Below are 15,632 nucleotides of genomic sequence, written 5' to 3' on the forward strand. Positions count from 1 at the left end.
TGAGTGTGCAGCAAAGCGCTTTTCTGTCAAATTACTACTGTAAAATGAAAATCAAAGTAATACCAAAGCTAATTTTCTCAGCACCATTTGACGTCATAAACCAAAAGCAACTCCAAGTAAATGTAACCCTTACATGCGCTGTTTAGATACTAAGTTACTTAATAAATCTTGCAATGTTGTGTGTTTTTTCTTGTCAGGTTTGTGATCTCTGTCACGTTCCGTTCTCTTGTGCCGAATGGAGTTCTTCTCTATGCGACCAATGACCTGCAGAATCCGACTCACTTTATCAGTCTGGAACTTGTTAATGGCCGCTTGGTGTTCAAATACAATGCAGGATATAAAACAGTGAAAGTCATGAGTACACTCAGCAGTTACGCTGATGACGGACAAGAATACATGGTAAACACTTTATCTTCCACATTCTTTGTCTTCCAGTCCCTACCACCACTGGGAACTGGGAAGAGTGAGTCCCCTCCTGGAGGGGGGTGCTCACGAGTGGATCTGTGGCACTTAAAAGAAATTATACGTGTCAAATGCGGAAGTGTCTGGCGTGAGAGATACATGGATCGTCTGTAAATAAGTTACCATTTTTAACGTTGAACATAGAAGGAAGAATATGATGTTAAACGCATTGATGAGTAGCCTGTTGAGATTTAAATTTCACAAAAACCTGCATGAATAACAGGATGGAATTGATGTTTGAAACTTTCTGGACAAAAATCTCGTAAAAGCAGTATAAATATGGTAGTTTTGTGAATTATCTCTTGTAAGTGCTTCGAAATATTCCTATATTGTCCGTATAATTATTTTACAATCCCTACATTAGCCCTATATTTAACCCTATATTTTTCTAGTAGGCCACTTGAAGCCCTGTAAGGTTTCCCGAATAGTTGAGCCTAGTTCACACAAGCGACGTAACGACATAAGAAGGACGTTGTGTCACCATGTTTGCAGTGTGAATATCCTGACATAATAGCAACATAAAAACACGAACATAACGACATAAGGAAAAAAAGTCTGATATTTTGGTTGTCTTTATGTCGATGTTCACGTTACTGACATAAGGGATGATGTGGTTATGTCGCTAGTGTGAACCAGGCTTAACAGAACAGTAATTTTAAGGAAACGCTCCTTGTTTTGCATCAAAAGCAAACAAGAAGAATTGTCCCATTGTGTGAACTACTAGCGATAATAGTGTTTCATATTTCGTTTATTCTCAAAATATTTTTGACATCTGATTTTGTTGTTGTTGTCATTGTTGTTGTTTATGACTTAACAGAGAGGTTTTTGTTTTCCTTACCTCAGGTTCAGCTGCTAAGGATTGATCAGTTTGGCGCCATGTTGGTTTCACAAAATAACGACTACGCTAGGCAACGAGCAGGAGAGTTGAAACCCGCCATGATTATCAACAGCCCTTACTACTATGGAGGGGTACCACGGGGTACCAATGTATCAGTGTTCGAGGTAAAGTCTACTTTCACTCTAAAGTTTTGATTTAACAGCTTCGCACATGAGATGTCCTTTCGCAGGGCATGTTGCTACGCTGAGATCGGGAAGGGACCCAGTCCTTGTGCTGGTCTGGAAAAGTGAGAGTGCTACTTCCCTTAGTTCAAAGAGCGGCTTACCTGGATAAAGGTTGTTACGAAACCAGATGTGTTATCCATTGGAAAGTGTTTTGACCAGTGAATGGCGTTATTAAAATCTCTGGCAAACAACCGATACGTGAAAATCTGTGAATTGATTGCTACAAGATAAGCTAACGTTTTTCTCATTTTCTTTTATTGATAGAGCAATGGAGTTGGTTTCATTGGGTGTCTTGGAGCTCTCATCATTCAGACAGCTGACTCTCCAACCAAAGTCTTCAATCCTAGGTATAAACTCATGCCAAATACGTCATATTAACCCAGTACCAGGGTCGTTGTGGGAGAATTTAGGTCCGAAGTCTTGAGAGTACGAATCGAGCGCAGTCAGTTCCGTGCAGAAATTACCGAGGGTCTTTATTCTCCCGGAACGGTCCCGAGCGAGCATGGCTGATACGAGATTTATTGAACGACCAATAAGAGGGTGTACCGTATATGGAGATTTCAGTCAATATAGTGCGAATCCTAAACTAGGAGGCCATTTTCGAGTTGCCTTTTGCCTCTGTGTCAAAATGAGTCTTTGTGGAAAACCATCCATATGAAAATGTGTTCCGCCCACAGGTTCATTTTCATGCAAAAATATGAAAGGTTTTGAACGAGGACTCGTTTTGAAACCGAGGTACAAGGTAACTCGCAAATGGCCCATCGTGTTTTGGCCCGTTCTTCATATTCTCGCCCCATTCCACTGGCTGTGCGTTTTGCTTCCAGTTCTGATTGGCTTATTACACTATTTTAAGCGGAAGGCGTATTCAACAGTCTTTTGGAAGTGAGGTTACACTCATAGATTATTCAGGCGTTAAAGTTTTACTTTGTTGTTCTTAGAACTGACAGAGACGAGAGGGACTCGAACTACGACTACAAACCTTGTTACAGCGAGATTCAAGCCCAGGCTGGTTTCTATGGTGACGGCCACATCGTGTATGGTGAGGAAACAAGACTGAAACAAACACTCCTGCACGTTCTCAGTTTTGCGTTATTACTGAGTGATTCATCGTTGTTTATGTTGTTATTGCTTTGTTTCACAGATTCAAACTACACATTGCCTGCTAAAACGGACATAGAGATTTTCTTCCGAAGCACCACTCGTTCCGGGCTCCTCTTGTCCATTACCAACAGCTCGGGACCTGGGTCTGTTACCGTGGAGCAGCTGGATGGGCAGGTGAGATAAGACACAGTCTGGTTGATCAGCGGACAGTTAGCTTTTTGCCACGTTCCAGGCGTTGAGGACTGATAACGCTATCCCATCCAGTTAATAGCGGTTTTTTCAACAATTAAGCTTTCCTCTGGAAAAATTACTCTCCAGTACACAAATTCTAGAATAGCCAGCTTCTCTTCCACTAGATGGCGATTTATCAATATCAATATTCGTCATCCACTGTTTGATCAAACAGGCAGAGAGGTGTGACTACATTACGACTAAATTGAAATGCATATTTGATTATGGTTATTCTCCTGCAGTGCTCAAAGTCAAGGTTTTGCTTGACGACCGAAAACAACCGCTGCTTTCGTTGGCTACCAGTCATAACGCGTGAAAACGCTTTATCGTTGCATGACAAGCCTCCACCGGGTGATATCCTACTTAGGCAGTCTTCCTTGCAGACCTTCCATTAGTCTTCTCCGCAGCCGTTTTTTGGGATGTCACGCAACGCTCTCCTTGCGTAACATCCCAAAAAAACGGCTGCGAAGAAGAGTTACTTTCCACTGGCTTATCCCCCAATCATTCCGAGGGGAGATTGCGTGACCAGTCATAAGAGAGTTTGTGTAACGCATGATGATGCTTTTCTCGCTAAGCCGTTACTTCTGTTTTCAGATCATTCTCATTTTCAACGATGAACGCAACTCGTCGGTGATTCGCTGGATCGACCCATCTATTCCAGTCGACGGACAATACAATGCTTCCTTCCATCTCTGTGATAATAAGTTTCACCGAGTTCTTGTCAAAAGGAACATCAGTAGTGTCGAGTTAAAGGTGGATGATCACTCGCCAGTAGCTGGTGAGGTACCGTCTGGTTACACACTCGAGTATGGAACCTTTCACATTGGGGGTGTACCAGGTAATATAAAATAACACCCTACTTCTGTCTTTTGGTCTCTGTGTTCACTGTAATTTTAGATTCCGTTTTGTACAACTTGTGTTTTTCTTTATCTACATTCTAAGAGAAACGCTATCTAGTCTTTACATCCAAATTATAACAATAAGCGACTCTGCTTTTTTACCCTGCAAATAAGGGCCTTTAGGTTGCGCTGTTTTATGAAAATTTTTGCTGTATACGAACAAGGTTTGAAAGTGAAGAAAAATGCAAGTTGAAAAAACGTCCTTATGTTTATAATTGTTCAAGATTGAAACAGATTGTGTCAAGTTAGAATTCAGTTCTGTCAGCTGAGATTTTTAATTCACCGTCAAATTTCGAAATATGGTTGATTTATCGCCTCGGGGTGCTACAGGCGGTCACAGGGGCAGAGGGTGCTTATTAGAGAAAGGAGGAAGGTCTAGATGGGCTTCACAAAAGACCTTAGATTTTTGTTCACAGTAACCATAATTATGCTTGCACGGATGTTTAAATTCTTGTTGTTGTGTTTTCAGATGGTTCTGGTTTTGAGACTCACAGTGGTATGTCTCATAAAGGACTCACTGGATGTGTACAAAAGCTGATTATTGACGGACAGTCGGCTGGCCTTATAAGAAGTACACAGCTACATAACGTACAGAAAGGCTGTAATGCTCCTCGATAAGCTCAGTGAAAGAGCCGTGAAAAGAGTGGCAATTGAAACTATTTTTATACATTTAAGTAGGAAGAGAACTTTTGCTTTTCGTATTGAATCGTCTACTAGGTTACCATGTAATATATTTACCTAATGTGAAATGAAAACTGCTTTTTCAGAAATGATAGCGATCGTTTGTAAAATGCTCCGATTTGGTTACACAACAGTGAGTGAATGCTCGCCCTACCATGTTTTCCAGAATGGCTCGATTCATACTAGACAAGGATCATCCCTCCAGACGAATTATCCACGGTAGTTCGTCAGTCAGGATTAACTACTGTAACAGTTCGCCTAAACGGATGATGCGTCACAGACGAATTATCAGACCAACCACTGGGGTGCTTACCATTTAGCCAAAAAATTCGGAAATAACAGAGTTCCTCCAGAGGTAGTGCTCCTTTTTCTTTCAGAACGGAACGGCGGAAATTTCTTAATCATTTACTAAATTTTCCAGTTGCAGTCTCTCATTAGCCGGAAACAATTACGGGAGATCGATTGTAAATGGTAAGCGCTATCTTATTCGGTTGGTTTGCTGATTTTGGAAAAACCCTTACCATTATTCAACGGTCATTCCAACCGGTGAATTCTGAAAAATGTTAAGTACCCCTGGTTTGTTTTTTGTTTTTTGTTCTTTGTTTTTCAAGTTCTTCCCAGACGGATGATCCGTCTCTAATATAAATCGGGCTATCAAAAAAATGACCGTATTGTTTATTTAGCTAATATATTGTATTTTACTTGACGTTTTCCAATCCGCTACCCTTGAAGTAATCTTTACTTGACGAAAAAACGCTGAATGTTTTGACCGTTAACGTAGTGTTAAGATCAAGTCGCTTGAATAAGGATGTCACCAATATCGGTGATTGATTACAAGCTCCTCGGTACCTTGTTCATCCAATCAGATTACTTTTCAAGTGTCTTATCTAACGATGCTATGTAAAGCGTTATTTCAAACTCCAAGTCGATTTGATAGTTCAGCTGCAATTACTGTAAACGAGGTAAATCATTTACTAACTATATTTGAGTAGAGTTTGTAAAAATCTACTGCGATAATCGGCCGTATTTAATTTGTTGGAAATCTGCGTGAGTCTTGCCAAATGCTTGACAGTGTGTATGTTGTTTGAAAATAAATAAAACAACAATTCAACTAAGCGTTGTTTCCATTATACCTTCGGCGTTTAAATATTCGTTGAAAAATGTTGCTTTGTGCGAAAAGTACAGCCTTCTACATAATGTTTCCTTTTCACTAACGTCTAGGCCTGCCTTTGAATACGGCCACACTAGGGATGTCTGGCTGCTTTCTATATAAACTTTCTCCAGGCTGACTTCAAATCCTGCATTAGCAGTGACTTGAACAATTGACTGGTCGGTGAATGCGAAAGCTCTCCCTCTTAATTACCTGGCCACGCCCACCCGAGCGAACTTTAAAGAATGTGTTCTTCAAGGTGGCGTCACAAAACACATTTGAAGGGTTTACGTCACGCGTCAGAGTATGACATGGTTTAGAATAGCGAGCACGCGCATAATAATTCATTATGCCATTGTCATTGTTTTTGCCAATCGGATCAAAATATCGGCGCAGGTGTCTCGCCGCAAGTTTGAAATAAAACGTTGAGCTAGTTTATTTTATCATGAGGAAGATCATCGTCGCCTTCGTGACTATTACTGTTGCAGCTAGCGCTGGAGTCTGGCTTTACAGGTATTATCAAAAGAGAAGTGGCGAGAAAACCAGCAGTTCTGATGATGAGGTGAGTAGAACCAAGTTATTCGAAGACTGAAAGAAAATATGTGAAGGGAAAGTAACGTCAGACAAGAGGCAGCGTTGTTAGTCGTGTGCGTAGGACAGCGAGTGTTATATCTTGTAAAGGAATAGAAGGAAATTTTGAGGTGCTTACCTGCTCTGTACGTGCAACTTGTAATTTGGACTCGCTTCGCGCACGTTCTACCATCAACCAGCTACACTACAGCATGGAAGGCGCAGAGTAGAGAAAACAATCTTAAAGGCGAAGAAATGACATGACTAGTACTAGTTACTGAATTATCTTCCACAAGACTGATTTCAAGACGACACTGAGACAAAAGATAGGAGTAAAAAAGATAAATTCGTTTCATGAAAAAGATGTGTTTGTCTTTTATTTGTTTTTAGCCTGGTGTGCAGTTGATTTACTGACGCTAAAGAGGAAATGAGGACGAGAAAGGAAACAGAGAAACTCAAAAAGAAACTAAAACATTCACTCGGAGGACTTTTTCCTTGTACTCGATTGTTATATTTAATTTCTAAAATTTATTTCAACAAAATCAATGTTTCAAAAAGAAAGAAAACACGACCACACAAAATAACTTGAAAAAGCAAAAGAGCTAATATATTTAAGAGTTAATATATTTTCTGCACAAAAGAAATTATAAAAAGGAAAGGATACAAAATAGGAGAGAATTTTGAAACCAAAGGATTAAATTGATAAAAATCAAGATAATAAAATGTATTATAAACCTTGAAAAAAAAACACATTAAAAATGTTGCTAGACATCGACCGACAAGGACAAACATCAAAAGAAAATACAAAAGGAATGAGAATATATGAAAAAGGACGACAATAAAGATTGAAAACATTTCTAAAGAAACCGTCACTCTGTAAAATGAAAGATTGAGGTATTGTTTTCATCGTTGACGAAACACTGCTTTCGTGTTTAGTTTGGTCTGCAAGAAAATCTGGAATATCTTCATTCAGTAGTTGTATGGGAAGAATTTCCTGTTAAAGAATGTAGCCTTCACCTGTTTAAAGGGTCGTCCCAAGCTCTTTGAAGGGTAGGCTTCTACATTCATTGAGGGTTTCCGTATCCATGGCAACAAGATTGGTCCAACTCTAACACAGAGGTTCTACACATGGCGATGGGGGTAGTAGAATCATCAGTTCTCGCGATCTTCGTTAGATAAGTGCATGTATTCTCTAGGTATTCATTCAGTGCAAATAAGCCGTCTTCGGTTGATCGCTTAACTCTCTCGGTGCTAGGGTGTGTATAAACCAAACCACTTAAAGATTATCTCGGCCGAAGCTGTACTCTGCTACATGCTTGGAAAGTCAATAAGATGTTTCTCTCCAAAGATGATTGCCACATAGCTGCGGTGACCTTCAAACGCCTCGTCCTAACTATGTAGAAGCGGAAAATTGATCGAAATTTTTTTCACATCACACAAAGAAAGGAACGGTGCATAAAATCATAAAAGTACTCTTTTAAGAGTACTTTTATGTCATTAAGTCTCTTAAAAGATTATTATTATTATTATTATTATTATTACTATTATTAGTATTAATGCGTGCTCCCTGATCAGTCCAGACTTAAGAAATATGGTTATTTCCAAATAAATTAACACTAAAGGCCCATTTATACGAGAAAAATAATCCACGGCTTACACAAGCCGCGGATTATTACGACGCGAACTTGACCATTTACACGAGCGTGGCTTATACAAGACGCGAAGAGCTCGTATAAACCAGGGCGGAAAAAGGCCGGGTACATATAAGCGCCCTGTATAAACGGTTCACGGCTTATTCGCGACTAATGCCTCGCTTCGGTGTTCGTTGTCATAGCAATCGCGGTCCAGTCAACGACCAACCAGGAGCAACGAAACGGGACGGCAGGCTTCTTCGCGAAGAAAACGATGAATCTTCGGGTTTTTATTAAAAACTAAGCTTCAGTTAAGTATTTTGTACTACGGCTTCTAAATGAAATTTTTTAAGTCGAGACAAGCTGGGCGAGAGCGATCAAGAATGGTGGGAGCAGGAGATGGATCTACATCTTACATTTTAACCGAGAATTCAGGCAAAATTTCAGGGTGTATATCGCCAGGAATTTCCTGTTTTGGCCTGTGCACCTCTTGCGGACCAGACCACGGATGAGGCATCAACTATCGCATCTGACCGGAAATTGCGTGACTATGTTTAATCGGACTTGACATTGTGAAAGCGTAAGATTGACAGTTGTAATCGGAAAATCTTGTAATCGGAGCTTTTGGGAAAACGTAGCGAGCACGAGGTTTTTGAACTACGTGAACGAGGTGTAAAAGCAATAGCCGAGTGAAGAAATAAACCCGGATTTGTCGTGTATAAGCCGGGTGAGTTTAGTGTACCCTAACATTTCGGTACACATCCATTTTTTTTTTTCCAGATCGGAATTGCGCGAGCGCTCGAACGAGCGTGAGAAAAACTTGCGCTTGCGCAGTGTAAGTTCGCGTCTTACGTAAGCCGCAAACAAGCCGCGGTAGCATTTATACGAGTGGCTTCGCGTCTTACATAAGCCGCGGCTTATTTAAACCAAGCTCAAAACCCTCGTTTTACACAAGCCGCGGCTTATGTCATCCGCGGCTTGTGTAAGGCGTGAACTGGCTAAAAAATGTACCGTTTATACGGCAAGTTGGCGTCTTATTTAATCCGCGGCTTTGTCGTATAAATGGCCCTTATGTTAAGGAAAAATATATATCTATTTTTGCCTATGCCTCGATATTTCGCCTCGGTCATTCGTTTTCGGGTCACGTGGTCCGAGGCGGAAAGTCTCGGATACGTCACCGAAATCAATTGACCGTGAAGGTCTTCGAGAAAGCTGTATGCATATCAGCTAACAGTTTTTGACCTTTTCTTAGCGATCAGTCAAACAACTACCATTTCTCAGCTGGCGCCGATGCAAGCGGGAAATATTTAAAAATAGCAGTGGAAAGTGAAAAAAAAAGAGAAACATTGAATCAAGGAATAATTAAACAGTTGATAGTAATTCCTGATAAATCTGGGTAAATTAATGATTTTATTATTGCAAATTTGATTTCATTACTATTTTCAATGATCCGAACACGACTCGATCAACTCAATCCAATACTCGAGATGCTAAGCACCATTACGTCTCTTGCGACAAAAACGAAAGATGGAAAGAAAGCGCTGTTATGGATCAAGGTTGTGAGTTGGTAGAGGCAGCTTTTCTGTGAGCCTTACCCAACTGTAACCTCGGGGAGAAGAACTGACTGAGTTCTTTGCAAATCAAGAATCACGTGATATCGACATCCGAAACGATTAGCGAACCATTGGAAAAGGATGAGATTCGAGATGTCTAAATTCACCGAAGTAAGTCATTTAGAAAGACAGACGGTTGCACCAAAAATAAATCACCATCATTGAAATGGTTCATTTCGTACGTTTTGTTTCCTTATAAAAAAGACATAAAAGACATTAAAAGACATGTTGCTCATAAAAATTGATCTTTTTTCACTACATTATCTCAAAGTTAGGAAATCTGACCCTTAACATAACAATTTGTCTTTAAAAAAATTCTAAAACGTAGTCAATCATTTTGTTCGTTTTGTTTTCTTATTTTCCTATTTTGCCTGAAACATATTGAAAGACATGTTGTTTCCCTCATGCAATTCAAATCTTCTGTAACTCTCCTCACGAGAAATTGATCCTTTCCCACTACATTATCTCAAAATTAGGAAATCTGACACGAAACATAACAATGTAAAGTATTAGAAATGTTATTAAAAAACTGGTTATAGATGCAACAGTCTAAGTTCTTGACACTTTGTTGATGATTTCTTTACCAAACGTGGCTGGAAGGCTTCCATTCAGAAATCATTTACAGTTCGTTTGTTTCACTGTGATGCTCATCTGTAACTTTCATCACCGCTTCCCAGCGCAGAAGGCCCCAAATAGTGAATGTACGGATCGGTGGAGTTTCGTATTGGAAGACATGTGGCGCGTAAGGTTTACACCAGCACTTTTGGAATCGATCATACTTCAGAATGTCACGCCAGGGTAAGCGCAACACCTTAAATCTTACTTTTATCTTCCTCGCTTTGGAAGGGATATTAATGTACTTTCCACTTCCTCTCACTTCTTTTGTGATTTCTTCTCCGTTTACAAAAAAGCTCACAATCATTTTGGAGAACCAGAAGCCCTGGGATATGTATCTGACCCTACCATCGAGCATTTCTTCAGAGATGGCTTTCGTTACTGCATCACGCCATTCTTGAGTTAGGCCTAGGTCATCTAAGGAGAACTCGTCGGGGATTCCATTTTCCACAGAATCTTCCAGGTGCTTCTCAGTAACATCAGCCGCCTTCTCGATCACCACTTTCGCGCTCGTCCCGGCTAAAGGACTTGCACTTTGCTGGGCCAGACGTCTTACCTCAGATGGTTCAGATGCCTGGTCTCCGATTGCTCCCCCAAGTGTTGCAGACACTGCAGCAGCCTTGTTCCCGGCCATCGCTCTAGTAACAGCAAGTCTTGTCACCCCTGCAACTGCGCCTGCTGTGGCCGCAACAGCTGCGTGACTTACTACCTTCGTCCAAGTGACATCCTGTCCATCAACAAATTTTTTGCTTCCGTCGGAAATCAGAGATGACACAGCTCCACCTAAGGCGCCAACGGCTGCTCTGCAAACCAGGAACTCGCCCACTTTGAGGGCTGTGGACTCCAGAAGTGCTACTCCAATTGCTACACCACCAGGCATTACTGCAAGTAAGTACCCAATCCCTGTCTTCATCAACCACCCTTTGACGTCGCACCCATCTGCCACGGCCTCCTTGCTAATCGACTGCTGTAACGAGTACAACCCACCCACGATACTGGTTACGAACCATGGGGATGAAAAACCAGCGGTAAGAACAACTCCCACAATGCCTCCAATTGTAAGCCCAACCGACAAAGCTAACAAGCCCATTCTTTTCAACCAGGCTAACCTTTGCTCCATGGTCTCGCACTCGGGGCAAAAGACAGCTTTGAAGCGCTTCACCGACAGCCATCCACTGTCATGGTCAGCCATGTTGTGGTACCTGGCTCGCTTTTCTCGATTTTGAAGAATGTCGTAGGCCATAATCACCTCCCTGACTATTCCTTCGTCACCATCATCGTTGAATTCAGGGTGCCATATTCGTAGTTCTCGTATGAATGCGGTTCTGATTTCTTCATCCTGTTCTTCCTTTGACATGGCACGTATTTGTTTCATGTCTAGCCTCAGTATGTTGTACAGATTACGTCCCCCGCCATGCGATTCTATTTCTTCTTTCCTTTGCATCTTTCGAAGGCATTCTTTTTTCTCTTGTGGGTACTTGGTAAGGTTGTCCTCTACGATCTCGAGCGAACTCGGTGAGTAAGTGACCCTTATTAACCTGTCTTCAATCCACTCTTGAGGTTTCAGGAGAACTTTTTTCGGTCTCTTGTCTTTGAATCTTGCGACGAGTTCGAACTTGCAGTCTTTGTCGCTGGAGTAAAGGAACTTGGTATTCGGTTTGATTGTTTTAGATGTGTGAGGTAGCCAACACACAACATCCCAGGTGACAAAAAGATTGAGGGTGACCTGGGCACCGGCTGAGTCGTTGATGATTAGTAGAGATTTCGGTTTTTTTCCCATTTCTGACTGAACCGAGTAAAGATTACAAGTGATCAGATCCTGTCAGAGAACAAATACCAGTTTTTAATTAGGTCAACTGCCGACAAGTAGGAACGGCTCGGTGTCTGGAGGTAATGGGATAAAGAAGACAAGAATGAAAAACAACAATATTGAAAATTACAATGTGACAAAAACAAGGTCGCGAGGAACTTGACTCGGACTTTAGGTTGATTCTTCACTAGGTTGTTGATACATACCTAACGACGGTAACGGCTTGTGGGAATTAGCGTAACTACAGGTTTTTGTTTGCTTGCTTTGTTAGCCTGTAACCACCTCAGTTTGCCTGAATAACGAACTCTAGTTTTTATTTACCCTAAATTAATAGCGCTCTGGTTAGAAGATCAGCGCTCCGCTTACCCTCAATGCAGTAGCACTGATTCGACAGTGGTCAGCTCTCAATAACCGTGCTATAAGGGTAGACTACGAGTAGTCCCTCTTTCGCTTAGTCCGTCGTGCGTGACGCGAAAGAAAACCGCGAGAAAAAAAATGGCCGCGCGAAATCCTGGAGGCGAGGAGCGCGCGAAAGGAGGGACTACCGCCTAAGCCCAAGAGTTTGAATTATGCGTTGCTCTCACAACGCAAAAATATGATTGGCTTATGTTAAGAGCATTGACAACGTGTTGTCAACATTCGAGATACCTGTGACGTCTTCCAGGAATGTTTTGGAACCGGAGCAAATCGAAGCGGTACCAGAGCAAATCGAAGCGTTGGAATCGCGTTTCGCAAGCCGTAATGTTCTTACGAATCTGCCAACAGGCTTTGGAAAGATTTAAATTTATCCAGTGTTTTGTTTGGCAAAGCTTTCTGCCTCCAACCCGACTGCGAGCGTGTTAGTGATTTCGCCGCTCAACAGCATCTTCTAAGTCAGCGAATATAAATTCACTGAGCTTGGCCTTTCTGCCGTCCATTTGAAAGAATGAACCGGACTCTCACTTGAAACCGAACATTCACCTGAAATTTTCCGCTGCTATCGGCAAACATTTCACCGCAGTTGGATAATCTCCTATGTATAATGTATAATGTATAATGCATAATGTATAATGCATAATGCATAATGCATAATGCATAATGCATAATGCATAATGCATAATGCATAATGCATAATGCATAATGCATAATGCATAATGCATAATGCATAATGCATAATGCATAATGCATAATGCATAATGCATAATGCATAATGCATAATGCATAATGCATAATGCATAATGTATAATGTATAATGTATAATGTATAATGTATAATGTAAATTCTCGGTTGAAACTCTGTTGAAATTTTCGCAATAACTTTTAGACGCAGCGAAAATCGTTACAAGAGGCCTCTTTCGCCGTCTTCTTTTTAAAACTTCTTTGGCAGTTTCGCTGAACGAACACTGAACGAAGATATACTTCTCACGGCATATGTTTTTGCCTGGCTACTTGAAGAGTAGAGTAGAGCAATTTTATTCAGATCTCCCGGGGCTATTGATAACAGGCGATAATAAGAGGACGTCAAGATGAGAAATCCTACACCGAAAAATCACTCGGCCGTGAAAGGGCAAACTCTTGGGCTTAGGCGGTAGTTCCTCCTTTCGCGCGCTCCTAGCCCCCAAGATTTCGCGCAGCCATTTTTTTCTCGCGAATTTCTTTCGCGTCACGCACGACGTACTAAGCACAAGAGGGACTACTCGTAGTCTACTATAAGGGTTACACGATATATATGTACATGTATATTCAAATCAATTCGTTGTTACTCCGTTACCCATTACACCGATATACGTGTCACTACTGATGCATAACTCCTGACAAATTCCGAGACACATGATCTCTCTTGTATTTATTCTCAGTCATGATTGCTCAGCGAGTTCGCGTGGCCTATCGTTGCCGTAGACCAGAATGCATTTCGGTGCATTTACCAGGTCAACGGCAAACATGGCTACCGGAGGTCTAAAATGAAAGATCTGCGCCAAGGGAGAAATGGGAAGAAGGATTCTGGCAAGTCAGCAAAAAACCTTGAGACCATAGTTGTCCAGCGCCTCGGCGCAAAAGTTTCTGGCAAAGATCAGAAGAACTCTCGAGTTGGAGCACGCGAGTTCGTGTCTTTCGAAGATTTGGATTAACTCTCCAGTGATAACAATGGGGGTGGCAGGCCTACACAACTCCCGTATCTATGTGTAATAATCGCTTTTAAAGGATCTGCCCTTTTTGTATGGTACGATAGGGGGATCTTTGAATATTTCGCTAATGGTTGATTTTGGATTAAATGCCAGTGTTACATATATATATATGTAAATGAGGATAACAGGACCTACATGGGTGGACTCCCATGCCTCCTAACATTTGTGTACTTGCCGTTATTTTCGGTCTCCCGACCTTTTTTGCTTCACATTCGTTTCTTAGGGGTACTTTATGGCGTTATTAGGAGGACATTTCACCAGAGTAGAGCCGTGAGAGGTCATAGGTCTGTGTGGTTTCCGCTGTTTTCTGCGTGTAATTTGTAGAGTTTGACACCTCTGTATCTTGTCACGCGCTAGTTGTTTTTGACTCATTTCTATTGCAAGATATGTTTTAAGCTCTCTAAATATTAGCGCTGGAGGAACAAAGTTTGGAATATTCCGTGAACATATTACTTGCATTTTGTGATGTTACGCCGGGCCCTGCTGTTTGATTAACTGTTGCAAGTTATGCTGCTTCTTATCACGGGTGTCATATTTATCTTTGTCCGACTTCTCCAGAGATAGCTGTTGTTAGAGAGACGTGCTTATGTTTCTTGTATCAATTTCGTCGAGCTTTTTGTCCCTTGTGCTTGATGTTTAGGCTTATACCTCCAGTTTGTTCGTTCTGGTGCTGCAATGTAGATGTTCACGCGCCACGAAGTCTGTCGCTTTTTTTGCGTCACGGTGTTGAATGATATTGTGTGGTTTTGTTCAGGAAAAGTACTGTCTTCAACTCTGAAATTAGAAGTTTTTCCTCTCACTGTTCATCAAGCTTCATGTTGTGGTCTTCATTGCTTTTATTTGCGATGTTGTCAGATTTTCTTGAGAATGCTTCGATCCTTCTAGATCTCATCAGTCGCCGATCGCCCGCAGCGAGTTATAGCGACTAATGCTCAGTAACACTCCGCAAATGGCGCAGATATACTCGTTCGAGCGAAACTTTAAAAGCAACTATTGCATGTAGATACGGGAGTTGTGTAGGCCTGTCACCCCCATTGTTATCACTGGAGCGTTTGTCGAAATTTTCGAAAGACACGAGGTCGCGTGCTCCAACTCGAGAGTACTTCTGAGCTTTGCCAGAAACCTCTGCGCTAAGGCGCTGGACAACTATGGTTTCAAGGTTTTTTGCTGACCTACCAGAATCCTTCTTCCCATTTCTCCCTTGGCGCAGATCTTTCATTTTAGACCTCCGGCAGCTATGTTTGCCGTTGACCTGGTAAATGTACCGAAATGCATTCTGGTCTATGGCAACGATAGGCCACGCGCGTGTGTGTGGTTTTTTTTTTCGCTATGGCTGCGATAGGCCATAGACAATTTTATTTTTAATTTAGTTTAAAACGCCTTTTCAGTGTTCAAACTATTTTTTTATTTTTTTTTTTAATTTATTTTGCAGCAAATTTTGGTTACGTTTGAAATTACTGTCATTTTTAAAATCGTTTGTTTTTATTTTGTTTCCTGAGATATTTTCTTCGAATTAAATTTATTTCTTGATTTAGTCACTTTTGATTTCAAATTAAAATGTTTTCGTGATTGAAAAACAAAACAAAATGACAATAAAAGAAACACAAAAAATACAATTGAAAAAGCAAATAAAACATAAATTT

The 15,632-nt window shown here is 41.1% G+C and overlaps 2 protein-coding genes across 2 annotated transcripts in view; one reads left to right on the top strand and one right to left on the bottom strand.

Moving 5' to 3' along the window:
* The window catches only part of LOC110063228 (laminin subunit alpha-2-like), a 44,894-nt gene extending 39,343 nt beyond the window's left edge, over positions 1–5,551 (top strand). The window contains exons 53-59 of the mRNA XM_089295216.1: positions 198–399; positions 1,306–1,464; positions 1,789–1,871; positions 2,463–2,563; positions 2,666–2,799; positions 3,451–3,694; positions 4,225–5,551. Coding sequence (XP_089151342.1) covers positions 198–399; positions 1,306–1,464; positions 1,789–1,871; positions 2,463–2,563; positions 2,666–2,799; positions 3,451–3,694; positions 4,225–4,373 — 1,072 coding nt within the window. The 3' untranslated portion in view covers positions 4,374–5,551. The remainder of the gene's footprint in view (positions 1–197; positions 400–1,305; positions 1,465–1,788; positions 1,872–2,462; positions 2,564–2,665; positions 2,800–3,450; positions 3,695–4,224) is intronic.
* A 3,627-nt stretch (positions 5,552–9,178) lies between these two features.
* Positions 9,179–15,632, bottom strand: part of LOC110063220 (uncharacterized) — a 9,529-nt gene continuing 3,075 nt past the window's right edge. The window contains exon 2 of the mRNA XM_020770175.2: positions 9,179–11,834. Coding sequence (XP_020625834.2) covers positions 10,020–11,795 — 1,776 coding nt within the window. The 5' untranslated portion in view covers positions 11,796–11,834 and the 3' untranslated portion in view covers positions 9,179–10,019. The remainder of the gene's footprint in view (positions 11,835–15,632) is intronic.

The sequence above is a fragment of the Orbicella faveolata genome, unplaced genomic scaffold (assembly GCF_042242905.1).
Source record: "Orbicella faveolata isolate gen_17 unplaced genomic scaffold, um_ofav_v1 contig_26, whole genome shotgun sequence".
Classification (NCBI taxonomy): Eukaryota; Metazoa; Cnidaria; class Anthozoa; order Scleractinia; family Merulinidae; genus Orbicella; species Orbicella faveolata.